At 43.1% G+C, this 27,331-nt stretch overlaps 1 protein-coding gene and 1 pseudogene across 8 annotated transcripts in view; one reads left to right on the top strand and one right to left on the bottom strand.

Moving 5' to 3' along the window:
• SLC36A1 (solute carrier family 36 member 1) overlaps positions 1–27,331 on the top strand; it is a 252,623-nt gene that overhangs the window by 9,468 nt on the left and 215,824 nt on the right. For all 8 annotated transcript variants that reach the window (XM_027605690.2, XM_027605693.2, XM_027605692.2 and 5 more), the window contains exons 2-10: positions 131–278; positions 6,829–6,919; positions 7,787–7,875; positions 8,331–8,426; positions 10,668–10,752; positions 11,161–11,379; positions 16,038–16,136; positions 18,727–18,893; positions 23,294–23,463. In XM_027605690.2, the coding sequence (XP_027461491.1) occupies positions 136–278; positions 6,829–6,919; positions 7,787–7,875; positions 8,331–8,426; positions 10,668–10,752; positions 11,161–11,379; positions 16,038–16,136; positions 18,727–18,893; positions 23,294–23,463 (1,159 nt within the window). In that variant the 5' untranslated portion in view covers positions 131–135. The remainder of the gene's footprint in view (positions 1–130; positions 279–6,828; positions 6,920–7,786; positions 7,876–8,330; positions 8,427–10,667; positions 10,753–11,160; positions 11,380–16,037; positions 16,137–18,726; positions 18,894–23,293; positions 23,464–27,331) is intronic.
• On the bottom strand, positions 22,528–22,980 carry LOC113929171 (annotated as a pseudogene).

The raw sequence follows: 27,331 nt of genomic DNA, 5'->3' as shown, positions 1-27,331 counted from the left end.
GTATTTAATTCATAGTGCAGTGGTCACTGAGCTGCTGTGACAATGGCTGCTTCTGCCCCAGAGCCCACCACAGGCTTGGAGCTAAAGGCCCCAGCTGCTGGAGGTCTTAGCAGTGACCCTGTCCCCCCAGCTACCATGTCCACGCAGAGACTTCGGAATGAGGACTACCACGACTACAGCTCCACAGATGTGAGCCCAGAGGAGAGCCCATCCGAAGGCCTAAACAACTTCTCGTCCCAGGGCTCCTACCAGCGGTTTGGGGAAAATAACAGCACAACGTAAGTAGCTATTTCTTCTTCCCTCCTGGGTGTGACTCATGTTTTTACATTCTGTATTAGTAACATAGTCTCCCTTAGAGATATTTTTGCTCCCCTATTTTATCAATTCCCCGTTTTACAGATGGAAGGAAGATATAAAGAGATTGGGTGAGCAACAGCTCTGAGATTTGAGTTCCTTGCTGGCCACTGTCCCTCCCATATATTCTTTGCTCCTTTCAGCTGTGTTGGTCCTGGAAGGCTGGTGCTGAACATAAGAGAAACTTCTAGAGAGAACATTCTCTTAATTCAGGACCATGGGTCATCTGTGCTAGAACCTCAAATACTTCTAGGCTCAATTGGAAGCTTCATTTGCAGAGTCTCGCCTAGACTTCTGTCCCCATCACCAAACAGCCAGTTCATTTGGCTGAAGAAGTGGTAAGAGGGAAGAAGGAATAATTTCTCCTGCACTTAAAAAATTCAAGGTTGAGGGGCGCCTGGGTGGCTCAGTCGGTTAAGCATCAGACTCTTTTTTTTTTTTTTTAAGATTTTATTTATTTATTTGAGAGAGAGAGAATGAGAGAGCACAAGAGGGAAGAGGGTCAGAGGGAGAAGCAGACTCCCCGCTGAGCAGGGAGCCCGACATGGGACTCGATCCTGGGACTCCAGGGTCATGACCCGAGCCCAAGGCAGTCGCTCAACCGACTGAGCCGCCCAGGCGCCCAAGCATCAGACTCTTGATTTGGCTCCAGGTCACGATCTCAGGGTTGTGAGATCGAGCCTCAAGATTGTCTCTTTCCCTCTCCCTCTGCCCCTCCCCTCCCCACTCTCTCTCTTTCTTCCCTCCCCCCCCCCAAAATTTGAGGTTGCAAAGAAGAGGTCTGCCTAGCATTCCCTATGGAGGGGTAAGTCTTATCTCTAGAAACTGAATCCCATTCATGACTCATCTGGTTGGAGTTTGGCCCTCTCTGGGCCTTAGTTTCCCCAAATGTAAGAGAAAATTGAGGACCCCACTGTGAAGCTGTGCTGACTGCTAATCACCCACTTGAATTAGAAGATTCAGAGGAGTGTTTTCTACCCCATTGATTTCTCTGACTCAATCCTGAATCTCAACAAACCCCTGATATTTTCTCTAGATCCCAGCATTCCATCTTTTTTGGCCTTTCTGTTTATTCTCCAAGTGTAGCTATTATCCTTTCTGCGTTCCCTTGTGGGTTGGGTGTGACTTATCGAGGGATTCTTCATGTGCTAGACTTACGCTTTCCTGTGTGACTGCCCAAGCCGACTATTGAAGCTTCTCTTGGAGGTCATTACTGGTGAAGCTCCCTCTGGCTGCAGTCTCCCTTGGAGCAGGGCATTTTCTCTTGTGAACTGGGATAGAACTAGAGGATATGGTCTGTCCACATTAGCACTAGCTGATTTCTGCTCCTAAAGATTCAGTCTCTATAGCTTATTTCTCATGTGGCATGCTTTTATAGATTCCCCCATTTGCTTGCAGTGTTGGCTGATGGGAAAGATTGCATAGAAAACAACTGGCAGCAGTGAGGACCATCTTTCCCCTGTTTTCCTAACCTGTCCACTCAGTTGGCTGCCCCCAGGCAGAAGGACCTCCAGATGCAGCCAATGGCATGTGATAGCTTCCCTTCAGAGGTGAAATACTTCTGAGCTTCTGTCTCCATAGTTTCCTTCCAGTTTTTGCTCCTTCTTGTTCTCAGGCATCAGCTTGTCTGTGCAATGCTTGCCATATGGGGCCTACATTTTCATTTTTAAAGGGACCTCTCTGAAGTTCAAAACCAACCACTAGGAACTTCAGGATTGTAGTTCACAGGTTTTGTATGTATTGAAAGTAATGTATGCCTGTTAGCTATTCTTTTTTCACATTGGGTTATAACTAGTAGTCAACCTAAAATTATTTCTCCTTGCTTGTTAGAAATTGAGAAAATCAGGAGATACCTTCCTTGGGCTTGTATTGGCATGTTTTCCAGGGTATGATTTGTTGTGAGGGCCCATCCTGCCCTGATGTTGTGGTATATGGAACCAGGAAAACCCATCTGTAAATGAGATTAGGTATCGCAAGTGACCTGGGGAAAGTTCTCCCTTGGATTTGGAGGGTTGGTTGAGTACTTGCCTGGGGCCTGGATCCACGTAAGCATTTATGTGTAGAAAACGTGCCAGGTGTGCTTAAGGTGTAAGCTGATTCAGGTGACTGTGTTAGCCCTCGTGAATTTCTGATATGTCAGAGTGTTAGAGATAAGTTTTTTGAGCTGGATTTCTTGTCTATTGTGCCTTGCCCCACCCTGTTATCTAGTTTGCCAAGGAGCAAAGAACGCAGAACAAAGTATGAGGAACAAAATACAAGGAATAAAGTACATGCATGCACATAAACTGGCTCTTCTAAGGGTTAGAGATTCAGTGAAAATCCCTAATCGGGGTTGCAGATAGGAAGCCCAGACACTTCCATAATGGTGTGTTTAGTGAGGTTATTTCCTAACTTGATGTTGTCAAGCTATTGACTGCTTTGACAACAGCCTCATTTTATTCTGTTGGGCAAGTTTTTCTTCTTGCCCTATTGGGTCACATTATACCAGCTGTTGATCGAGCTTTGATACTTTTTGCCCAGGCTGGCAGGCTGAGAATCCAGTTGACTGAAACTGCTTTCTCTAGGTTATCTAGGGCAGCTGTTTGCAAAGTGTGGTCCTCAGACCCTTTGGGATTTCCAAGACCATTGCAAGAAGGCTGTGAAATTGAAATTATTTTCATAGTAATGCTAAGATGTTATTTGTCTTTTCACTGTTGACGTTTACACGGATAGTTCAGCAGCAGTGGTGGGTAAAATTGCTGATACATTAGCATAAACCAGGGCAGTGCCACCAACTTATACTAGTCATTGTATTTTTTGTTGCCACACATGTGCAAAGCATAAGCCAATTTCACTTAAGCAGGTCCTTGATGAAGCAGTCAAATAACTCATTTTATTACCTAACCCTTCAGTACAGAGTTTTAAATAATCTGCGTGACCAAATGAGAAGTAGACCTGAAATACTTCTACTGCCTACCAAATATGATACTTGTCTCAAGGACAAGACCTTGAGTGATTACTGGAATTGTGAACTGAACTAGCTGCTTTTTAAATTTTTCATAGAGCACTATTTTTGCTAGGAAGAACTAACGAACTGTAGGTTATTCAGGCCTGAGTATTTGGCAGTACTGAGTAGTTCATTTCTTGAAAATGAAAGGAATGAGACCATCACCTCAAGAAAAAACAACCAATGGTATTTGTTGTCCACAGTAAAATTTGAGCTTTCAAGCAAAACTAGAAAAAAAAACTAGTATCCAACACTGAGCTTGACAGCTTCCTTCTACTTAAAGACTTCTGATGAGATCAGTGATATTAATAAATGGGATTTTTTCAGATACTGTATAATGAAATATGCCAGCATTTGGAAGATCTGCATAATTGAGGGAACTAGTATCTTCCAAATGGCCAGTGTGATACTAGAAAATTGTGCATGAGTAAAAGATCCATTTGAAGGACAAGATCACCGGTAGGTTTTAATGTGATAGGATCTTGAAAAGTTCAGACTCCACATTATAACTAACTTCTAAGAAACAACCACGTGTCGAATTTTGATGTAGTATCAAAGGAAAATTACCACTATTGTCTGAAGAGACTATTAAAACACATTCCAACTGCATGTCTGTATGAGGACAGACTTTCTTTATGTACTTCAACCAAAACAACATATCACAACAGATTGAATGAAGAAGTAGATAATCCAGCTATCAAGCAAAACATTAAAGAGGTTTGCAGAAAAAGTAAATTAATGCCATTTTTTATTTTGGAAAATAGAATTACTTTTCATTAAAAATCTGTTATTTTAAAAAATAATAACAATTTAAGGGGTACCTGGGTGGCTCAGTCGGTTAAGTGTCTGCCTTTGGCTTGGGTTGTGATCCCATAGTCCTGGGATCAAGCCCCGTGTCGGACTCCCTGCTCAGCATTGAGTCTGCTGTCCCTCTACCCTTCCCCCCCTTGTGCTCTTTCACTTGCTCTCTCTCACTCTCTCAAATAAATGGATAAAAATCTTCAAAAAAATTATAACAGTTTAAAAAATCTGTTATTTATATTTACATGTAATTTGTTATTTTAAGTAATTAATATTTTTTAATTTCTCAACTTTTACTTGTAATGTATATCACCAGACATAATTCATATAAGCAAAAGCTATTTGGTATCCTCAATAATTTATAAGTATATAAAGGGCTCCAAGAAAAAAAAGTGTAAAAACTACTGATTTAGAACATAAACAGAACTATAGAGATTTGCAAGTTTCCCTCCCTATATCCCCCATAGTTAAGACTTTGCAGTCTATGGAGTTTATTTTGTGATACCCTGTGGTTTTGGGTGATCCAAGCTTGGGGCCAATGATTAAAAAGAAAAATGTTAGCCAGTTGCCTAGAATCCTGGTGTTTTAGAGCTGAAGAGATGTTGGCAAGTATGCTGTCCTATCCAGTCCCCTCATTCTACAGCTGAGAGACAAAGGTCCAGACAAGGGAGGGGAATTGTCATATGGAGTTAACTGGCAGAGCCAGGGCTAAAAGGGACGTGATCTCCTACAAAACCCAGCTCAGAGGCATTTTGGGGAGGCCTCTGGTAGGCAGGTGAGTTTTGCTATAGTGCTTACTTTTTGCCTGAGTGGATCAAACATTTGCTAAGATAGACATTTGTTTGGCCCATCGCCCTGCCCATAATTTATTGGTCCCTTGGCTGCTGATAATGAAGGAGTCACCCCTGTACCCTTGGTCCTTAAGCTGTTTCCCCAGGATAGTCCAGGAGAGTGCTCAGCCTTTTCTCATTTAGATTCAAAGACATTTTCTTGATCTTTCCTGAAGAGCTTTGGGACAGTAGGAAGGTCAAGAGGTTTTCTTCCTGGAGGTAGGAGAAAGGTTACCAAAAGTAAAATTCCATTTCAGAGTGTAGAGAGGTCATATTTATTATGGTCTTTATGAGTTAACACCTCTTATTTGCTTTCAGTTGCTACTGAATTGCAGATGTGAAGAAATGTATGGAAGCATCATTTAGGAGGGATTTAGGGTATTTGTGCAAAAGAATTTCCAGACAGTGCCAGAGGCCAAATCTTGAATGAGTCTGTGATTGGGGGCAAAGTGATGCTGTATTTGACCTGTTTTGTATCCTAGGGGTAACAGGATAGAAAATGCAGCAGATGAGGGTACTTCTCTGCTGTCAGTCCTTTGAGGAGTTCCCATTCTCTACAGATTGCTCACCGTCACCCCACCCAAGTGACCACAAAACTGACACACTCTTCTATGTTGGTGCCCCGAGTCTCTCTCTGGGCTTGTGTTCCCAGGCCTTTCTTCGCCATGGGCACACTGGCAAGCTCTGCCTATCCTGCTGGGCTCAGCTCAGGTCTCCCCTCTGTGAACCCTCACCTGCTTCCCCCTCCCCCTCCCTGAGCACTGTTCCTGGGCACTTCTTAAGAAGACATCTTTCTGTCTGGGTGGTTATTAATGTATCTGCCTTATTTCCATTGAGACATTATTAATTTCTAGAGACTGAGGCCCATATCTGATTCATACTTACTTCTACCACTGTATTAACACAATGTTTTACATATAACGGATAGTATTTGCTGAGTGACAAAATGAATGAGGATGCATGAAAGGCTTTATAATTACAGCTTGAGGTGGACAGTCTGTATAACAGGTGAGGGGAAAATCTGTCCTCAAAGCAGAAGGATAAATTAGGTGACATTTGAAGAGGGCTTCTCCATTCCTAGGACTCTGGCATTTGACTTTTTTAATTTTTTATTTATTTTTTAATTTTTTCAAATTTAATTTAATTTAATTATGTTATGTTAGTCACCATACATACATCATTAGTTTTTGATGTGGTGATCCATGATCCATTGTTTTTGTGTAACACCCAGTGCTCCATGCAGTACATGCCCTCCTTAATACCCATCACCGGACTTTTTTTAAACACAAAGTACACCAGGGACTGGCTGATTGTGGTACCATATTCCTTTTGATCTGTTTACTTCGCATAACATTTTCTGTTATGGGTTCTGGGCTTCTATTTTTTATTTCCCTCATCCTTCTCTTACACCAGTGTCTGTACTTCACACTTAGCTTGTCATCCTCTGTTGCAGTTTTGGATCTGAGTCTTTACAGTGGACAGCTCTGGTGAAACATAGGCCAGAGCCACTAGGAAAGGATAAAGTGCCTACAGAGAGCCCTGGTGTCCCTCTGGTCTAATCTCCAAGAGAGCTGGGGTTCTTGGAGATGCCACAGGGAACAGAGCTTACAGCACAGAGGCCAGGAGAGGACTCGGGGGTCAGACTGCCTGGGTTTGAATCCTGACTAAACTCTTTACTAGGTGTGTGACCTTGAGCAAGTGTCTTCCTCATCCATAAAGTAAATACATATCTCATAGGGTTGTTGTGGAAATTGAATGAGATAATGCATGAAAGCACTTAGCACAGTGCTACATGATTAATAAATGTTAGCTATCATTATTGTTAACGTGCCCTTGTCTACTTTCTTCCCACTTCAGATGGTTCCAGACTTTGATCCACCTGTTAAAAGGCAACATTGGCACAGGACTCCTGGGGCTGCCTCTGGCAGTGAAAAATGCTGGCATCTTGGTAAGTGTCTGCATTGGCAGAGGGAAGAATCATGACAAATTTTAGGAGATGATGTGTGTTTTTTTAAAATCTATCTCATTTAAAACATTTAAAAATGGAGAGCTTTTTAATTCAGCTGAAGAAAGAGCAAAATTCAGGTGTTCATTCACTTAAACATATTTATTGAGGGCCTTCTGTGTGTTAGATGTTGTTCTAGGCTCTGAATATTATTGGTGAATAAAAAGGAGATTCTTGCCCTCCTGGCGCTTACTCTGTGGTGAGGAGGATGTACTTAAAATGTCTCAGAGAGTTTCTATCAATAATATTAACTAATGAATTAGTAACAGAAGTTTGTTAGTTTTCTACATAGTCCTTCCACAGCCCACCCCTAGGAGGCCAACTCTGAGAATTTTACTTTTTCTTTTATGATTCATCCCCTATAGGCTATAATCTAAAGCCATTTGGTTTCTCTAGAGCTGGAGATAGCTCAGAGATGTGGATGGCCCTTAGCTAAGGGCTGTTTTTCCCGGTCTGGCATTGCTCTAATGAGAACTTTCCCCTTCCCTCCACCCCTTCACCTGTCTCTTCTTTCCAGACCACAGGAGCCTTCTGTTTGGCTGATTTATAGCTGTTTTGGAACAGCCTTATCTTGTGTCATTCTGTTCCACGAGGTTAACTCTTTTGAAGGCGTGCTAAGGTTCAGATGGTGCCCTTCTCACCAAGCTGATCTCCATGATCACATTTCTCTCTGTAATGCTGTGCCAGAAGTTCTGTCACTGGAAGGTGCCTTAGTAACGTTTTGATCACTTCCAAATCCAGTCTCCATGGGCTCACTCCTAATTCTACCTGCTTGTCTCTCTCTTTCTTGTCCGCAACACCTGTCTCCAGATGGGTCCCCTCAGCCTGCTGGTGATAGGCCTTGTAGCTGTGCACTGCATGGGTATCCTGGTGAAATGCGCTCACCACTTCTGCCGCAGGTGAGAGCCCTCTAAGCTGCCAAATTGTCCTTTTGGGTTCTGTTACTAGCACTGAAAGAGAGAACTTAGGCAGACCACTCTAAATTCTTTGTGCTAGCTAAAGGTGACTGCTAATTATTGCAGCACTCCCTTTCCCTGGTTATTTTTGTGTTCTTTTTCAGTTTGTTGTCATCTGTTATATTTAGTTATGTCCAGAGGACAGAGACCACATTCTACTTCCATGTGCTTTGTAGTATTTACCCCACTGAAATGATTCTACCAGGTGGCTGTTAATTATAAGAAAGTAACTGGCCTGTCGACTTAACATTTTCTGGTCCTTGAAGGCATTAGATGCAGGACTCAATGGCTTCTCCAGGGTGACAGGTGGGGAACTGGCCCCGGTCTCAGTGAGCTACCTTTGTTCTGTCACTTATTGTCAAACCCACATACTCTGCCCTTCCTCTCCCCAACCCCAGACTGAACAAGCCCTTCGTGGACTATGGGGATACAGTGATGTATGGACTGGAATCCAGCCCCAGCTCCTGGCTCCGGAACCACGCACACTGGGGAAGGTAACCAGTTTTCTCTTTTGTTGCTGCTGTGAACTCCCAGAGTGGAGGCCTTCAGACAGGGAGGAGAGATGTGGCAGGTAGTATGAGCAGTGGAAAGAGCATTGGGTCTGTGGATTTGGCTTCTAGCTCAGATCTGCCAGCAGTCATCTGGTGACCTTGGCTCTGTGACCCCTTTCTTCTCTGGTCATTGGTTTCCTCATTGGTAAACTGGCCGTTCCAGCTTTGGCAGTCTCTGACGAGTGATTGTTTTTTAATTCACTCATTTGTTAAGTAAAGATATTTAAGCACTCTCTTATAAGTGGTGCAGAACAATTCTGGGTATTGGGAGGAGGGCTCCTCCTGGGGTAAATTATGTGGTCCTGGCTCTCTAGGGGCATGTAGTCTCTGTAAGGAGAAGGATGTGTGGGAAGCTTGAGGACAAGAGATCAGGAATAGTCTATACCAGTAGAGAGAGTATCATGAGCTAGCAGTGCATCCTAGAAACTCAGACAGGGAGGAGATTTAAGGACTATTGCCTGTGCCAGATGAGAAGTGCACACGATAGGTGCTTTAAGGGAAGGACACTGGGCAGGAGAAGGAAGTCTTCAAGGAAGAGATGAGCTGAGCTAGAACCAATGGTTTATTGGGGAAAGACACATTTCAGGAGATGGGGGGTGTTTGGAAATTTCTCCTTATGGTAACTTTTCATATGCCTAGAGGGAAATATCTAATTTTTGTTTCCTGTTTGAGTAAATGATATGTGTATAGGTAAAGAATTGATATCATTAGGTGCAGATTCCTTTTTCTATTCTTTTTTATTTTTTTTTAAGATTTATTTATTTATTTGAGAGAGAGGTAGAAAGAGAGTGCACTTGTGTGCATGAGGGTGGGCAGAAGGAGAGAGAGGATCTCAAGCGGACTCCCCGCTGAGCACGGAGCCCGAGGTGGGGCTCCGTCTCAAGGCCCTGAGATCATGACCTGAGCCGGAATCAAGAGTCAGATGCTAACCGACTGAGCCACCTAGGCGCCCCTCTATTCTTTTTAAATTTAAAGCTACATCAAAGCTCTGTTCTCCAGGAAAACTTCTTGTGGTCATCGGGAGGCTTTTATAGTTCACACGTAGTCAGCTTCCTCCTGTGATGCAGGTTTATTTTGCGATTCTTTCAGCAGGGTCATTCTCTGTGACTGGGAGAAGCCATAGTGCCAAGGGGCCACCACTGGTTGGCTGGTTGGCTGGTGATTGAGTCTTTCTTCCTCCCTCCTTTCCATCGTTTTTCTCTTCTCTCCTATCTTCCCCTCTGTTTTCTCTCTTTATGCCCAGCTCCCACCCCTCTTTCCCCATCCCTGCTCCTTCCTTCCTTATTCCCTTACTTTCTTTCTTTAATGAAGTTAATGTGTGTTCATGGTAAAAAAAAAAAATTGTTTTTGAGCAAAATGGGCATTCATAAAGTGAAAAATAAAAGTATATGCTGGTCACAGTCGCATGGGTATACTTCTGGAATTTTCTGTATGTATACAAACATACACATGTTCTTAACCTTTTTTTTACACAAATTGACCATACTGTGCATACTATTTCGAAATTTTTTTTTTCTATTGAAGGTCATCCTAGACGTATCTCTGTCAGCACATATGGGTGTAACATATTCTTTCTCCCTGCTGTATATTGCTCCATTTAAGAATGGTCTGTCATTTCGTCATTTTCCTTTCGATGACCCTTTAGGTTGTCACCAGCTGTTGTTGTAACAGCGCTTCCACCAGCAGTCTGTTCTGGTACATCCGTTCCTGTGTATTTATGTTGAGAGTAGGTTGGTTCTTGGATCCAAGTTATAGAAAGAGATGGTGAAGGGGTCTACTTCCTGGGCTTTATGCTGAGGGCTCCCTGTAGTTTTAGAACAAACAGTGTCAGGTGGCATAGGCAGGCCGAAGGGAGGAGGACAGAGGGACTGGTCTGTGGTCCTGGTGTGTATGCTCTGCTCTGGCCATTCTGATCTTGGGATTGCCTGACCCCATGCAGCGTTCCACACAAGACATAGGAAGGGGACCTCAGTCACCACACAGGACCTTCTTCACCTTCCTCCAAAGCTCCAGACTGGTGGCACCTAGCACAATTTCTCCTCTTATCAGGGCACACTCATCCTTGTCACCTGGTGGGAAGGGTCTGTGATGACCTGGGAGAAAGCACTGTTCAAACACATATGTCCCTGGGAATCTTGCTTTTTACCCTCCTGATCTTTGTATTCTTCCCTCCGCCATCTGCAGGCACATTGTGGACTTCTTCCTGATCGTCACGCAGCTGGGATTCTGCTGTGTCTATTTTGTCTTTCTGGCTGACAACTTTAAACAGGTAGGGCCCTGGTTTAAAAAAAAAAAAATAATGGCAAGAGATGAGTGGACTTTTAGTTTAGGATTCCTTCTAAGCCAGCTTTGGTCAACAAAAGAATTAAGATTTTTAACATCTTACATAGAATAGTGTCTTTTGCTTAATTTCATCTAAAGACCTAGGGTGTTGAGAAACTTCAAGATACCTTGTTTAGCCTCCTGTCATTAGGTAAGATATGATCAAACCCAGCTGTGACAGTTGGGCTACTGATGACAATTATGAAGATCTTGGAAGATTGTTCACCGGCTGCGGGCTTCTGTATGGCCTTGTTCACATACGGAGCCTTTAGTTAGGAGCCCCTTTTGGTGGGAGGTACACTGGCCTTTGCCATTTGAGAGGCCCTTTCTGTCGCATTTCTTCCCCTCAATTTAGGTGATAGAAGCAGCCAATGGGACCACTAACAACTGCCACAACAATGAGACAGTGATTCTGACGCCCACCATGGACTCACGACTCTACATGCTCAGCTTCCTGCCCTTCCTGGTGCTGCTGGTTTTTGTCAGGAACCTCCGAGCCCTGTCCATTTTCTCTCTGTTGGCCAACATCACCATGCTGGTTAGCCTGGTTATGCTCTACCAGTTCATTGTCCAGGTAAGAGCCAAGGCTCTCCCTCTGCCTGTTATATAATCAAAGAAGCAAACGAAACAAGTAAGTGGAACATAAATAGGGATATGTTACTTACATGTGGTATATTTATATTAGGGGTTCTCAACTTTGGCACTAGTGACATTTTGGGCCAGATAATTTTTTTGCCATGGGGGCGGGGGGGCTATCCTGTGCAATGTGGGATGTTTTGCAGCATCCCTGGTTTCTACCTAATAGGTGCTAGTAGCAGCCATGCCCCAAGTTATGACAACCAAAAATGTTCCCAGACATTGAAAAATGTGCTGGGGGCTGGGGGTGGTGGTATGTGTGTGTATGCAAAATCATCTCCATTGAGATCACTGCTTTAGACTTTTTTCCAATTGGATAGTTAATGCATGAATCATTGTATAATGGGAAAATAGAAGAATATTAAGGTGAAAACAAAAATCAACTTCTCTAACAATATTTAGGTAAAATAATTCCTTACCACTACAGTTATATATTTATTTGTCAAAATTATAAATCCAGTTATTGTCTCCCCCCCTTACAGAGCCCATGTGGGCAGGTGTGTAGGTAGTACAAGAGAGGACATCTGTATGTTGATGGGTAGAAGACCAGGCTGAGAAAAATGTGCCCTCAAACGCTGTGGCTCTTTATAGATGAGACAGTGCATTTTGCCAAGACTTGAGAAGAGGAAAAGAGTGAAAGCCAGTGAATAAAAGCATAACTTTAAAAAAGATATTTAAATTTCATTCTCTAAAGAACTCATCAGTACCTATTCATTAAGATGCAAACAGCACAAATCTTGAAAACCACATGTCCACCCTGAGTCTCTTTTTTCAGAGACTCACTGTATGTGATTGGTCTGTCTCTGTCTAGGTCTTATGAATGTATCTACACACTGTATTAGTATGTAGAGAAATATGTAAAACAAAAGTATGTCTTGTTTTGTTTTTAACATAGTTTTAAAAATTATTAGATGTAGGGGCACCTGGGTGGCTCAGCCTTCGGCTCAGGTCATGATCCCAGGGTTCTGGGATCGAGCCCCACATCGGGCTCCTTGCTTGGCAAGAAGCCTGCTTCTCCCTCTCCTGCTCCCCCTGCTTGTGTTCCCTCTCTTGCTGTCTCCCTCTCTGTCAAATAAATAAATAAAATCTTAAAAAAAAAATTATTAGATGTAGTATTCATCTACCTTGCTTTTTTTTTGCCCTTCACAATGCCTCAGGGAGCTTTCCATGTTGATACACATAGTTTTACCTCATTCTTTCTAATTGCTACATAGTATTTCAGAGCATAGATGCACCATAGTTTATTGAACCAGTCCCCATTCAGTGGACTGTCAGGTCATTTATAATTTTTAGTGTTATTTTAGTATTAGGACAGTGAGTATTCTTAGGCCTTCCTTTTTGTAGACACGTATAAATACTTCTCCAAGGTATTTATGTAGGGGTATAGCTGCTAAAGAGTGTGCACTTTTGAATTTTTATATTGCCATGTTGCTTTTTCCAAAAGCTACTTAACCAATTTCATATAGATTGCCTTCCGTAGTGCATTAAGTAGATGTATTATCAATCTTTTTAATTTTGGTCAGTCTGACAGGTGAACATTGACTCATTTTCATACGGTCTGCTTAACAGTGACCTGGTCACTCACTGATATGGTTTCTAGGAAAACAGTGCGTTGTAAAACAGCTCTTCCTGCACTGAGAATATGATATAATGAATTTAGATTAACGTTGTACTCAGTGAGCATTTACTGGTTTTCCCCTGTCTTAGGAAGTCGGATGGGTGGCGGATAATTGACTTTTCTTCTGAAGAACTGGTTTTTAAAAATAAAATAAACTGCTGTCCGTGACCTGTTTTTTATGGGAATGGAAGGAGGTCCCTTGAACGCATGATTGACCATTTCCAGAGAGTTTCCTTCTCTACCTCTGGCAAATTAAGTTAAAACAAGGAAGGGTAAATAAATGCATGATTTAACTTTGTAATTAGAGATCTCAATCAGTGCCTGGGACACACCGCAGTGGACATTAAAGTGAGTGAGGCAAGCGCACATGGACGCGCACAGGTGCTGCATTTAGTTTGAAAGCACGGCAGGTCGTTGGACTGCGGTGGTTGCTGTGAACACAGGGCTGGGATGGGAATATGGGTTCCGACCGTGTCTCAGTCCCAGGTGAAGACAGTGTCCATTCAGAGCATTGTCTGTGGTGCATCATGCCACTGGCACGTGCAGATGAGGCAGCCCTGCTGATTTCTTGGGAGCGAGTATGCGCCTGCCTCTGGGTTCAGCCAGGAACCATGTGTAAGATCACACAGTGCTCTCTGCTCTGGGGGAGCTGGGGAGGATGGTGGTTTGGCTGTGTGTTTGAGTAGCTTCATTTTGATGTGGTATGTAGGTGTGTAGGTATGTAAGATGCTCCCTTTGGGTCACTTTTGTTGCTGATGCTGTTGTTACTGCTGTCTTGTCTTGGCATCTTCTTCCACTCTCCGGTGTTTCTGAATTTTTTCCCAGTCCTGAGCATGTGTGTGACTGGTGCTGTTGCTCCTCATGCACACGCCAGCCCAGGAAGCTGACTGAGGCCCTCCACCTGTGCAGGTTTCCCCTTAGCTTCATCACCTGGACTGACAGATGGCACCCAGAGGGGGCTCCCAATAAATGTGTTTATCACTGCATTTCCTTAATTCTGAGATGCAGTTTTTTCACAGGTATAATGTTTCCAAAATTGAGTACATCTTGCAATCCTTATGTACATTTAAAAGCATTTTCTCAAAAAGTTGTTATCACTGAAATTGTTAGTATCATAGAATTGAGGAGACAATATGTTGATAATGAGCTGATTTTAATGTGTTTCTTTGCACATTAAACTTTTTTCATTTAATGGATTGGGCTCTAAGTCAGTAGCAATCATTAAGTATGTAGAATTATAAATTCCTTCTGCTGGTCTCATTCACACCGGTATCCCCAGACATGTATTCTGAAATTCCCTCTCTGATACTTCAGCCAGATATGATGTATGAACCAGGGCAATAGTCATCCACTAACCAACAGATTGCTCCTGTTTCCAAGAACTTAAGTTGCACTGTGATTCAGGAATAATTACAGGGCAATTTCACTCTTTGTCTCATTGTAGAGCAAAAATATTTCTTAGTCTGTCTGCATTCCAGATACTGAAATATTTCTTTTTCTTTTCTTTTTTTTAAAGATTTTATTTATTTATCTAACACAGAGAAAGAGAGAGAGAGAACACAAGCAGGGGAAGCGGCAGGCAGAGGGAGAGGGAGAAGAAGGCTCCCCTCTGAGCAGGGAGCCCGATATGGGACTCGATTCCAGGACCCTGGGATCATGACCTAAGCTGAAGGCAGACGCTTAACTGACTGAGCCACCCATGCGCCCCTGAAATATTTCTTATAAAGAGATCTTTATAGGCAGGGACTCAGGGAAAAAAAAAAGGATTTTTAAAAAATTATTTGTATTTTAGGGAGACTATAGTATAATTGCTTTGAAAACTTTCAAAGAAAAGCCTATTACAGAGATTAATATTAGATCTTTTGTTCACTGATATTATTCTGTTATACTGTTAGAGTGTTACCCATATTTATCTAAATACCTCTATAGTTAAATCAATTTTAAAACGTTGTAAAGGCAGTTTTAAAATCAATTCTTATTTTAACGTAAGCTGTGTATGCACATGGTTGATAAAGCCACATTCTGAAAGGACAGAAGCTTCTTTCCCATGCTGAGTCCTGTTCCTTTGATGCTATCCATTACTGGGGGCTATTGCTCAGTGGTGAGCCAGGGAGAATTCTGTGTCTGCACCTCCTGCTTGTACATCTTTACATTGTACCTGCAGTTAACAATTGCCTTGGTTTTTATTTGCCTCTATTTTTAAATGCTTTTTTTTCTATTTTGTCCCTAAATGTTCCAGCACTCCTGTTATGTATTTATCAATAAAATTTTTCAAGTGTCCACTCATTCACAAGAATTAAGAGAAGGAAGGAAGGAAGGAAGGAAGGAAGGAAAGAGGAAGGAAGGAAAGAAGGAAGAAAAGCAGAGAAAAAAAAAGAAAAGAGCTCTTTTAAAAATCTTCCACCTTTCCTTCCAGCTTTATCTGTGTGGAGTGTTTATGTAGTTGTATTATAGTGAATATGTAAATTTAAAAAGTTAATGTTCTAGTATATCATAAGCAGTTTTTCATTTGCTACTTAGTTATCTCAATTTTTACTTTTAAAATAGTGCATAATATTCTGTGGTATGGTTGATGTGCAGTAAGCTAACTTGTTTCACTTGTTTGGGAATATTTAGGTTGTTTTTAATTACTGTTAAATAACTTTGCTCTAATTTTTTTATATTTTGATTTTTTTTTCCTACTCGGATTAAATTTCTGGGGATGGGATTACCTAATGAAAGAATTTTTTCATGCAAGCTTCAACATTTGAGTTTTTTATAGTACACTGGGCTATAGTCTTTCCCCATCCCAGGTAGGGTTTTCTCAGACTGAAGGGAAAAAAATACAAAAGCTAAATGTCCCCCAGATCATCTGTCAGATGTCAGACATTCTCCCTTCACAGGATCTTGGATTTAGGAAGAGATGTGACCTCTCTGATGTTGGAGTTCAAATCTCGAATCTCTGTATAACCTTTACTTTGTTTTATTTTCTCTTTCAGAATATCCCAGACCCCAGCCGCCTCCCCTTGGTGGCGCCCTGGAAGACCTACCCTCTGTTCTTTGGCACAGCCATTTTTGCATTTGAAGGCATTGGGATGGTAAGAGTTGCACTGTGATGATCTGTTGTCCTTGGTGTCCTTTAAGGCTTGATGGAAGGCTGAGGAAATGCTATTAGAAATTATCTTCTGAAACTTACTGGCCAGTTAACGGACAGCATTTCAGGGATTCCACTGGAGTTTCCCAGCTCTAGCTTTTGAAAATAAATTGTATGTGATTTAAGAACGCTTACATTCAAACCCCTGTGTTGCACAGTCATCCCCTGTGTGTGCAGTAAGCAGTAATACGTGGCAATTGGGAATCCAGGGCCTAGAGTCAGACTGACTTGGGGTGAGTCCTGGCTCTGCCAAGGAGTAACTGTGTGACCTTTGTAAGGATGTAACTTCTCTGAGCCTTCATTGTTTGCTTCTGAAAAGTGAACTTAATCATTAGTATTTGTTAGGATTAAATAAGATATGTGTGAAGTGCTTCACATAGTCCCTGACACATAGTGAGCATTAAATGATTTTTATTTTTATTAATAATACTATTGATTTTGTTATTAAGTCAGTAAACACGCAAATTATCTCTCTGTCCTGGAACATTGATGTGCCATATTTTTTTGTGTGTAGATAAATAGCCTTAGCCTTCATTCCTGGGTTAGCTTCCCCCATCATTGCTGTGATTTCACCCAATTATTCTCCTTAAGGAGAGGAATCTGCCACTCAGTTGTACCTAATTTGATTTTTATTTATATTTTTCATAGTAAAGGTCCAGAATTCTTCTTTGAAGAAAATTATTAGTTCTGCTGGCCAAGAGCTTAGGAAAAGGGAAGACACTTTTCCTTTCATGGAATATCTTTTTATCCTCTTTTGATTTCTCAATCACTTTATATACTTTTAAGAAAACCTAGAAGCTGGAGAGTTGTTTTTTTGTTTTTTTTTTTTTTTGTCAAAATACTAAGAAATTGCCCTGGTGGTATTGATGGAATGGGTTAAGTCTCTAACATCATAGTGGAGGCTTTCTAAGAGATCAGTGTGTAAGTTGTTGTCCTGAGTTTTAACACCTTTTGCTTTGCTCTTTCTTTGGACTTCTCAGTGCCCAGGAAGAATGGCTCCCCTTGATTCACAAACACAATGTTTCCCTGCTGCTGGGGTTGAGGCCTGAAATGGCCCATATTGCAGCAGTGAGGAAGAGGCCCCACGTATGTGGGACTGGAAAGAAAAGACTGAGTTAAGTGTGGAAAGCTGCCTGGAGACCCTGGGTTCTTAAGGAGCATTGTACTGAATAGATCATTTTTCCCTAACAGCACAGTGTAGAAGTTGCTCTTTGCATCATTTCATCAGCCAAGGCTTGGAAATGGAGTCATTCTATAATCATCATTATCTGTTACTTTAAGATTTCTCTGTTTTCTATTTTTATAAGGGGGGAAAACACTGCTGTTTTGACTCTTAGTTTGGACTTGAGGGCTATTGGGTGTGACTGGGTGAAGGGCCCCTGTTCGCTGTTTGTTCATTGTGCTCTTGCTCTCTCTGTGTTTGTGCCACTGGCCCAGGCCTGGCAGACATGGAGGAGATGGGCTGCCTGCCCTCTGGCTCTCTAGACCTCCATAAAAGGTAATGGAAGGAAAGCTTACAAACTGTTTCTAATTGGATGTGTATCAGCTGCAGCTTGAGTCCCCTGAGCTGGGGAGGGGGTGCGGTGCTGAGGCCTGGTCGGAAGTGCGGAGCTGTGGCGCCCCTCACAGCACCAGGCCTGTAGCAGACCCGCGGCGTCTGGCACAGACCCACTCTGCCTCATGGCCTCAAGTGTTTGAGGAAAAGGAATGTCATGACAAGATCAAAGACGGTTTGTGGGGCAGCTAGACATTGCCCTGCGTTGCTTTTCCTTGTCAGCCATGCCAGATGCAGTTGATAGCAGGTTGTGAAGCCTGTCAGTCACAGCTTCTGTTTTCCCTGTTCCTAGAGGAACCAGTCTTCAAAGGGACCTTTGCTTTGCTTTGGAATGTCCTCTGCTGTGAGGGAAAGGGCAGCAAGGTCAGTGGTTTGGAATAGGAATCTGGAAAGTGGGTTTTGTTTTACATTTTGTGAGCCTGAATCGCTCCATCCTCTAACTTGTGATACCCTCAGCACCCCCCTTTCTCTAAGTCAGAGGTTTAACATGTCACTGCTGGCACCTGCCCTCTTGGAGGTAAGGAAACAGTTTCTGGGAACTGGAGTGGCAGTTTTCCCTGACCTACATTTTGCATTCTTTGGACAGGTTAGCAGAGCTGTGATCTCAGACGAGGTCTGTTCTCCATTGTGCCGGGTGGGCATGAAGCAGCTGCCTCATGGCTGTGCCAAGGGGCAGAGAGCACCCCAGCCCATGGGGACCCTGGAGCAGGAGTTCAGAGCGCTGGCCTGGGCAGGAGTCCTGGGGCCAGTCCTGCCTGCCCTTGCCCTCAGGACTTTCCCCGCTTCCACATGGGAAGCGGGGTATCTCCTCGAACTCTGAGGAAATAACTTGCCTTTGTTTATCTGTCTGGTAAAGGATAGATGTGCTTTTGGGGAATCCTGGGGATAAAGCAGTTACTTTTTCTGAGAAGATTACAATTTATTTTGGCCATTAATGTTACTTTTTCCTGTTTTCTCTTCTCTCTCACTACTCTCATAGGTTCTGCCCCTTGAAAACAAAATGAAGGATCCCCAGAAATTTCCGATCATCCTGTATGTGGGAATGGCCATCATCACTGCCCTCTACATCAGTCTGGGGTGTCTGGGGTACCTGCAGTTTGGAGCTAATATCCAAGGGAGCATAACCCTCAACCTGCCCAATTGCTGGTATGTGGGGGAGGATAGAAGCCTGGGAACACTGGATGTTGTTATTTTTTTTTAATTAATAGGTCAGAATGTGGATTTCCCTCCTACTTATTATACCTTTAATCAGCTCACTTCACTTTAGCCCACTGCTTCCACCCTCACCCCCGGGCCAGCACCATCCCTCCTTGGCTGTGCACTGAGCCTTTGGACCCATCCACCTATCTCAGTCTTACTCCTTCTCCAGACCTGTTCTCTGTTACCTGTATGAGCCATCTCAGACTCAAGTCAGTTGTGCATCTATCTCCTTGTTGAGATCCCTGAGGAGCTTCCCGTTGCTCCTCTGATTGAGGCGAAACCTTTAAGGTGCCTGTTGGTCCCACTCCAGTTCTAGCCCTACCTGCACCTCATTCCTACTCGGCCAGGAAGACAGTCTAGGAGTCACTCTTTTTGAGAAACTGTCTCCACTGTCTTACCCGCAACTTCCCCTCTAGGTCAGATGCCCCTTTCTTCTGCTTTTGTGGGATCCCATTTGGACCCTAGCCTAAATCTTATTCCATAGTGTAATTGTCCGTTTACCCGAACTGTGATCTCCCTACATGATCAGCTCTGGGAGGGCAGGGCTCCATTGCACCCCAGCACCCATCACAGTGCCTGGCACATGATCATCACCCAGGGGATGACTTTTGAATCAAAAGGAGGACTAAATGCGGGGACTGAGCATTTTATGAATGAGGAGATGTTCTCAGGAAGCAACTGGTGCTTAGAGGATAGACGTGGTCTGCCATGTCCAGCTCTGTGGACTTGGGCATGTCACAGCTGCTCACTGCCTCAGCTCCCCCTTCTGGAAACCAGGAGTAGTCATTTCTTTCTGCCAGGGTTGTCATGAAGACCAAATGCTATGCATGAGAAAGCACTTTGTAATACTATTCTGATGCTATCAGAAGGAGGACACTGCCCTGAGCTTTCTACTTTGGAAGAGGAATTCCTATGGAGGTGTACGCCAAATGGATTGGTTATCAGGTGACTGAAATACCATTCCTCCCTAGAAATCTGAGCCTGGAAGGGCCAAGTATCCCATCAGTTCACTTAAACATTCCAAATAGACAGGGAGAGAGGAGGGAGAATTGGCTAGGTTCCCAGGTTCTGCTGTTCCTCTCCCATGGCAGTTACTGGCTTGATGTGCAGGTAGAGGCCTGTCACCATGGACGACGGCTTGTGGGGAGCCCTTCTGTCTCTCACTTTGTTTAGCTCTTGGTTACTGTATTTCAGGGCAACACTAAGACATACTGAAATGCTAACTAAAAAGGTAGCTGTCGGGGCACCTGGGTGGCTCAGTCGGTGAAACATCTGCCTTTAGCTCAGGTCATGATCTAAGCATCCCGGGATTGAGCTCTGTGACGGGCTCCCTGCTAAGCAGAGTCTGCTTCTCCCTTTCCCTCTGCCCCTCCCTACCACTCATGTGCGCTTGCTCTCTCTCTCAAATAAATAAATAAGTAAATAAATAAATAAACCTTTAAAAAAGATAAAAAGGTAGCTGTCACAGGGTGTGTCTGAAGCAACAGTTCTCTTTTGAAGATTAGAATTTCATTGTGGAGGGCAGCTGAGCAGACACTGAGAAGCTTGTTGAGTGCCCTGGGGATCAAAAGGACCTTTCAGGCTGGCCTGGTTGACCTGCCTGTGCATGTTTTTAGAGCTCCGATCAGTGAGGCATTGTGCAAGGACAGGTGGAGAAAATTGGGAAAAACATTTATTCAGCTTGCCGTTGGTGTTTAGCACAGAACACCCTAACCAGCAGGGGTCTGGGGACAAGATCTGTGGGGTGGCCAGCCAAGTGGTAGCCTTGCAATGGGCTAGTGTTTTCAGAAAGTCTTTCTCTTTCACTCTGATGCCTGCTTTTAAATTTCCAAATGTTCCTGTCCTTTCAAGAGCCAGGTGGTAGCTTGGCATAACTGGAGATAAATGGATCAGCAGGAACAGAAGCAGCCCACATAATCTGAAGCTATAGATAAGCACCTGTCTTCTTTCCTCTGATACTCCAAACCAGCTACTCTAATCTTTCTGCCTCCATTCGGGTACAATTTATTTAGCCATCCCTGCAGGTGACTATCCTGCTTCCAGACTTCCTGGCACTCCAGAAGGCTTTGGTGTTGTACTGAGTTTAATTATAGAACCACCAGCTGATTTTTCCAAAGCCTTTTTATTATCTATTCTTGGAGCAAGTAAGACCTTTTGTCAAACTCAGTCTCTCCCAGGGTATTCTCCTGTTTATAGCGTAAGAACATCTTCTGGGTATTAAGTTCAACCACAGAGAAAGTCAATGCACATTATACACAGTATAGTTATCACTTTAAATAGATTTCCAACGAGGTGGGGGAGGCCCATGTTTCTTGCTGCCTAATGCAATGAGGGTCCTGTTTGAAGTGGAGCTTTGCTAAGGAGCAGGGTGGCCTTCCCTTTTAATGATTGTGTCAGATCCATGAGTACTTATGGATCAGACTTGTTTTCTACTCTGCACAGTCCTAGGCATGAGGTAAGATAGAGATAGCAGATGGTGACGTAATGGTCTCCCTGAGAAGCCACATGTGAAGCCGTGGTAGGGAGACAGCCACAGTGGAGTGGAAAGATGGGTTTTGCTCCTGCTTCTTGGCTGTGTAGTCGCCATCTGATTCTAGGGAGCACTGAATTGGAGGAGAGGGTATAAAAAGGCCTGTTATATTTTAATTGTTTTAATTTTTGAAAGGATATAGGTCCCTGGTAAAGATTGCAGATGTTCAAAGTCTATACAGTATATGTTTGTTTCCATTTGCCTCCCCCAAGTCCCCAGTGTTTCAGTTGCCCATTTCAGAGGCAATATCTTATATTTCCTTTTGGAGATGTTTAGAATATGTAAGAATGTCATATGTATGTGTGTATGAGGGGGAGTGTTTTCCCCTTCTTTTTTCTTTTTTTGGACAATTTATAGCACACTGTAGACACTGTTTCTTCACCCGTTTTTCACTTAATAGTATATCACAAAGCTAGTTCCACATCAGCACCTATAGTTATGCCTCACGCTTTTTTTTTTCCTTTTAAACAAGAAGTTATTTAAACAACAAGATGCTTGACTTGAAAGGAAAACTATCTAGGATTCATTTCTTTTAGAGTAATTTATCCCCACTTAAAGACAGATTGCCCTACATGTAACAGCTACGTACAAAAAAGTTATAAAATTGTCCTTGGTTTTACAATGATAAATGAAAAACATTAAAATTCTCCAATCAAACAAGGTATGCAAGGATTTTTATGTTGTTCTTTTTTTGTTAAACAGTGAGAGCAAAATAACTTACTGGAATATAAAGATAAGAGCTGACTGAGCATGCCACTAATGGAGAGAGGGGGTATTTTCACGGAAGCAGTATTTTCCCCCATCCCATCTCCATTTGACGTCGATCAAAACATACCATTGGCCATTTAGTTTAAAAAAAATGCAATATGCTTGTGCACATACAATTACTTTATGTACAGTAAAGGAATGGGGAAGGGGAAAATGAAAGAATAGAGAAAACTATACTGTAGTAGTCAGGATATGGTGGAACCAAATTGCAGCTTTCTAATTGAGAATGTCTTCTTTGGTCTGGAGGGACAGAGTTCTGCAGTAAAGTAGCAGGTTCCCTTTTTAGTAGATACCTCCTGTCTGCTGCTGGAACACATCAGTTGTATCTTCATCCTCCGTTTCCAACTGTGCAGGTGTGTCTGTTTCATTGATTGGCTGCCCATCAAATGGGAATCTGATCTGCCTCATTGACAAACCCTGTCGTTGACAATAGGCTTCCATTAGTTTACTAAGTGGTGTGTGCCTCTTAATCTTAAACTACACCACAGAACCATCCTGCCCCGCCACCTTCGAATTAATATGATCATTGTTCTCAGTTTTGACTGCTTCCTTGGGCTTTTTGTCGGCTATGGCAAGCGCCGGAGTCTCCTCAGCTGCTGCTTCACGAAAGAGGTACCAGGTCCGCACGGAACGAGCACACAAGCAGCCCCGGGAGCGGCAGCAGCAGCGGCAGCGGCAGCGGCAGAAAAAGGAGGCGGCCGCGGTGGAGGAGGGAGAGGGCGCGCCCTGCCTCATACTTCTTAACAGCTATATGGGACACCATGATTTATTTAACTAGTTGCCCGCTGGTTGACATTTAAACTGTTTTCAGTCTTTCATACTTAAATAACGCTGCAGTGACATATGTTGAATGTCAATGTTTTGTGCACATGTGCAAATATACCCACAGGATAAATCCCTAGACATGAAATTGATGGGTCCAAAGGACCACGTGCATTTGTGACTTGGATAGATATGGCCCCTTCACCATGAGACCGTTTTGCCCTCTCACTGCTAGTGCACATGGAAGCAGAGCAGGCTTTTGAACGGGTCTTGGCTCTCTCCCCAGGCTGTACCAGTCGGTCAAGCTGCTGTACTCCATCGGCATCTTCTTCACCTATGCCCTCCAGTTCTATGTCCCGGCTGAGATCATCATCCCCTTCTTCGTGTCCCGTGTGCCCGAGCACTGGGAGCTGGTCGTAGACCTGTTCGTGCGCACCGTGCTGGTCTGCGTGACATGTGAGTAGAAGACAAGATACTTGCTTTGTTTGCTTTCCCAAAGGGCACCCAGTCCCCAGGGCTTTCTTGAGTGAGAGACTGATGGAGTGAAAACAGTTGTAGTGTGTGAGCAGGAAACTTGGCCTGCTGTCTCAGGTGCAGAGTTGAGGCCTGGCTAGGTGGTGAAGTGAATTGATTATATATGTGCTCTAAAGGACGTGGGAATGAGAACAATTTATTTGTAGATACGGCATAAAATACTACAGTGATGGTCATAATTCATAGCAAAGATAGAAAATTACGATCCCACGTCCTTGCGATAGAGTAAGGTAAAAGTGTATAGAGAGCGATTTAACTCATGGTGCATGATAGCAGGTGCATGTTTATTGGTGTATTCAAATAATCATTTCCCAGTGTGACAGTCTGTTCCTTTAGATTTCATTTTGAGCCTACATGATACTATACTAGACATTTACTAAATGTGTTTCTTAGAAAATCTGTATGGATTAACCTAGGTGTTTGCTTTTTTACTTTGTGTTTTATTCCTCCTCCCTGACCACACACCCAGGAGTGTGAGTTAAGAGATACGATGTTACTCTATTTGCTGTTGGTTGAAACCAGTATACATTTTAAAATAAAAATAAATTTTTCTTTTTTTCTCTTTCTTTTTGGTAGCTTCTGTGAGTTGATAGAATAGAGAACCCCTGAATAAATTGATCTATAATATCCAATTTAAATTTGCAATTTCTTTTCAGATTGAAGTGCTGGAATCTAGATTTCACTTTTTGGCTCTGTTTGGCTTTTTATTTTATTTTTAAAAATTGTATTGTTTTGGGAAAAGAAATGTCTTGGTTTATTATATTGAGACTTCTCTGGGAACTTCTTAGATTATCCAGTCCAAGCCTCTATCTTTGGAATAAAGATAGGTCTCTGTGGTTTTTAAATTGAAGCAGAATGGAGTGTTTTAGGGATAAATGATGTGAAAGTTGTCTAGCATTTGATCATAGTCTGGAAAATCAGAAATGACTTTATGGGTTGACTGATAGCAAGAGGAGGGCAGTAGAGGTTAGACATGGGGAGTAAACTAGTGCCTATCCCAGAATAAACCTCTTCAAGGGAACAGATGAGTGCCCATCCAAGAATGGACTTCTTCCAGGGGATGGACTAATACCTATCCCAGATGGGCCTCCTCAAGGGAACACACTAGTGCCTGTCCCAGATGGACCTCCCCAAGGGAACAGCTTAGTGCCTATCCTCGAGTGGACTTCTTCAAGGGATAGCCTAGTGCCTATCCCAGAAATGACCTCCTCAGGGAATAGACTAGTGCCTATCCTAAAGAGGCCTTCTTTAGTGCCTATTCCAGAATGGACCTCCTTGAGGGAACAGCTTTGTGCCCATCCCAGAATGAACCTCCTTCAGGGAACAAATGAGTCCCTGTCATAGAAGGACCTGCTCAGGGGAAGCAATAGTGCCTATCTCAGAATGGTCTTCTCAGTAGAACTGAGAACTCAGTAGAACTGATATTGCTTATCCCAGAACGGACTTCCTCAAGGGAACAGACTAGTACCTCACCTAGAATGGTCCTTCTCCAGAAAATAGCTTAGTGCCTATTCCAGAATGGACCTCCTCAGGTAATAGCCTAGTGCCTATCTCAGAATGGACCTCTTCAAGAGGACAGACTGGTGGCTATACCAGATAGGATCTCCTCAAGAGAACTGAATAGTGCCTATCCCAGACGCATCTCCTCAAGGAACAGACTGGTGCCTATCCCAAAATAAACTTCCTCAACGAAACGGACTAATGCCTCTCCTGGAACAGATTTCTTCAAGCCACCTGTAGTTCTTTTTTTTTTTTTTTTTTAAGCCACCTTTAGTTCTTTTTCTCATTGTACTTCAAGGATGTGGTTGAAGCATAGTGTCTTGGATCTTTGCATGGAAGGAACTCCCTAGAACAAAGGAACTTAATGCCTTCCCCAGGACCTTTTGATTTAATGTTGGGCAGCATTCTTTCTAAGGATTTATTACAGGATGGAGCTGGGTAGGAGCCAGGCAGAGGGTGGACTGCTTGGTTTTGCCAACTCCAGCAAGTTGATGGCAACCAAGAATCTCACTTGTCCTTGTATGTAGCCTCTGTTTTGCAGACCTTCTGGCCTTGTCTAGGCCAGCCTATAGGAAAAGCCCACTCAGCAGCTAATCCAGTGCCCGGAGCTACCCATAGGCCACTGTTGTCCCAGAGCAACTGAAAAGGAAAGAATGTGATGTATCTTGCTTTTCCATTAATTTGCCTTAATATGTGCTAAGGTACTCTGGATTTTGCTTCTGTCTTCTGCCTGCAACTCCCGATGCTTTGACTCAGATATATATGTTTCTCTGTGGATGGATTTCCAAGTGTTGAAGAGACAGCTTTCATGTGTACAGTGTTTATGATGACAACTTTCAGTATTCCCATTCTGGAATCCAAAGGGCACTGGAAGAAAGGGTGGGGGTAGTTCATTCAGATAATTGGCTTTTTTCAAAGTGGTTCCTCTAGAAAAGGTAAGTCTGTCTAGGTAAAATGTGCTCTAACTGCCTAGACACCAACTTATTTCTGCTCGAAGAGCTGGGGCAGTGACGCTGGGCCTGATTCCTCTCCTGGCCCCATTTTCTTCTCAAGCCTGGCTTAGCTTCCAGTAGCATATGTCTTGCTTCCTGCCAGGTTTCTTTCCACTGCGCCCCACAGGAGCCAGCAGTCTCTGATTCACAGACCTCGTGCTATCCTTAGATGTCTCTTGGTTTTTGCTTCACTTTTCCTGACTCTGTCTGGGGGTTTCATCTCCCTTAAAGAGTGTGATGCTCAGAGGATACAAGCTGGTTTTGATCTTCAAGCTCACTCAGTTATTTTCCCCTTCTGTGATCTGTTGTGACTTAGCATTGCACGGTCAGCCTATTAAATGATGCAGCCTCTTCATCTCTGAGCACTCGGGTTTCTCTTACCTTCCCTGGAGACTTTGAAGTGATTGTGGGATTGAGGAGAGGCATTTCACTGTAGCACCAACTTAAATGTATTGATGTGAGTTTATTTTGTTTTTGTTTTTTTCTGTACTTTCAGATCTTTTCTGCATAAGGTTAATTGGTATATGATTTTAGAACTTTGCTAGAACTGATTATTTTCAATTATACCTATAATTTTAATAGCAGCTTGTTTTATTGCTATTTATGGTGTTTTCTTGTCCTTTTTCCCAACTTTTCCTCCTCTTCCTCACCCTCCACCCCCCAAGGGGAGCAGGGGAATTTGGTCCAGACTCTTTTTTTTTCCCCATTTGTAATTACCTTTCTTACCACTCTCTTTAAGGGAACAAACCCACAGACTGCTGTATCTACTTTTTGGTGCTTAATTCAGACTGTTGGAGAGGAGGGGAAAGGGGAATACATGTGTCAGGGAATGGTGCTCATTTTGTTGTGATTGCATATGGAGTGATATTTATTTCCGGCCCATATGTTTGAATTGGACTTAGCAGGTCACCTGTGTGCAGAGTTTGTGTAGGAGAGGCTGGAAGAGGCTGCCTCCAGAGGGAGTTCAGAGGTATAGGAAGAGTCGTTTCTTCAGGTTCCATGAAGCATTAACCTGTCCTTCAGGGGTTTGTGTTAATTCTCTGTGGCATTTGCCACATGAAACACCTTAACTTCAGTGAAGTATGAACATTTCAAAAACTTATTGTTGAAGATGAATAACATAAAACCGTATCAATTAAAAGACCTGTTTGGACTGGAATGCATAGTTGTAGAACATTCCAAACAGCCAGACCCAATCGAGTATGAAGCTTCCAGGTCCAAACAGAGTGGCTTCTCGGCACCTTTTGGCCTCTCACACGTCTCCATCCTGCAGCTGCAGAGACAGAGGGCAGCAGTGT

This window comes from Zalophus californianus, chromosome 5 (assembly GCF_009762305.2).
Source record: "Zalophus californianus isolate mZalCal1 chromosome 5, mZalCal1.pri.v2, whole genome shotgun sequence".
Classification (NCBI taxonomy): Eukaryota; Metazoa; Chordata; class Mammalia; order Carnivora; family Otariidae; genus Zalophus; species Zalophus californianus.
The sequence above is the reverse complement of the archived record's forward strand: the minus strand, read 5'-3'. Positions and strand labels throughout refer to the sequence as shown.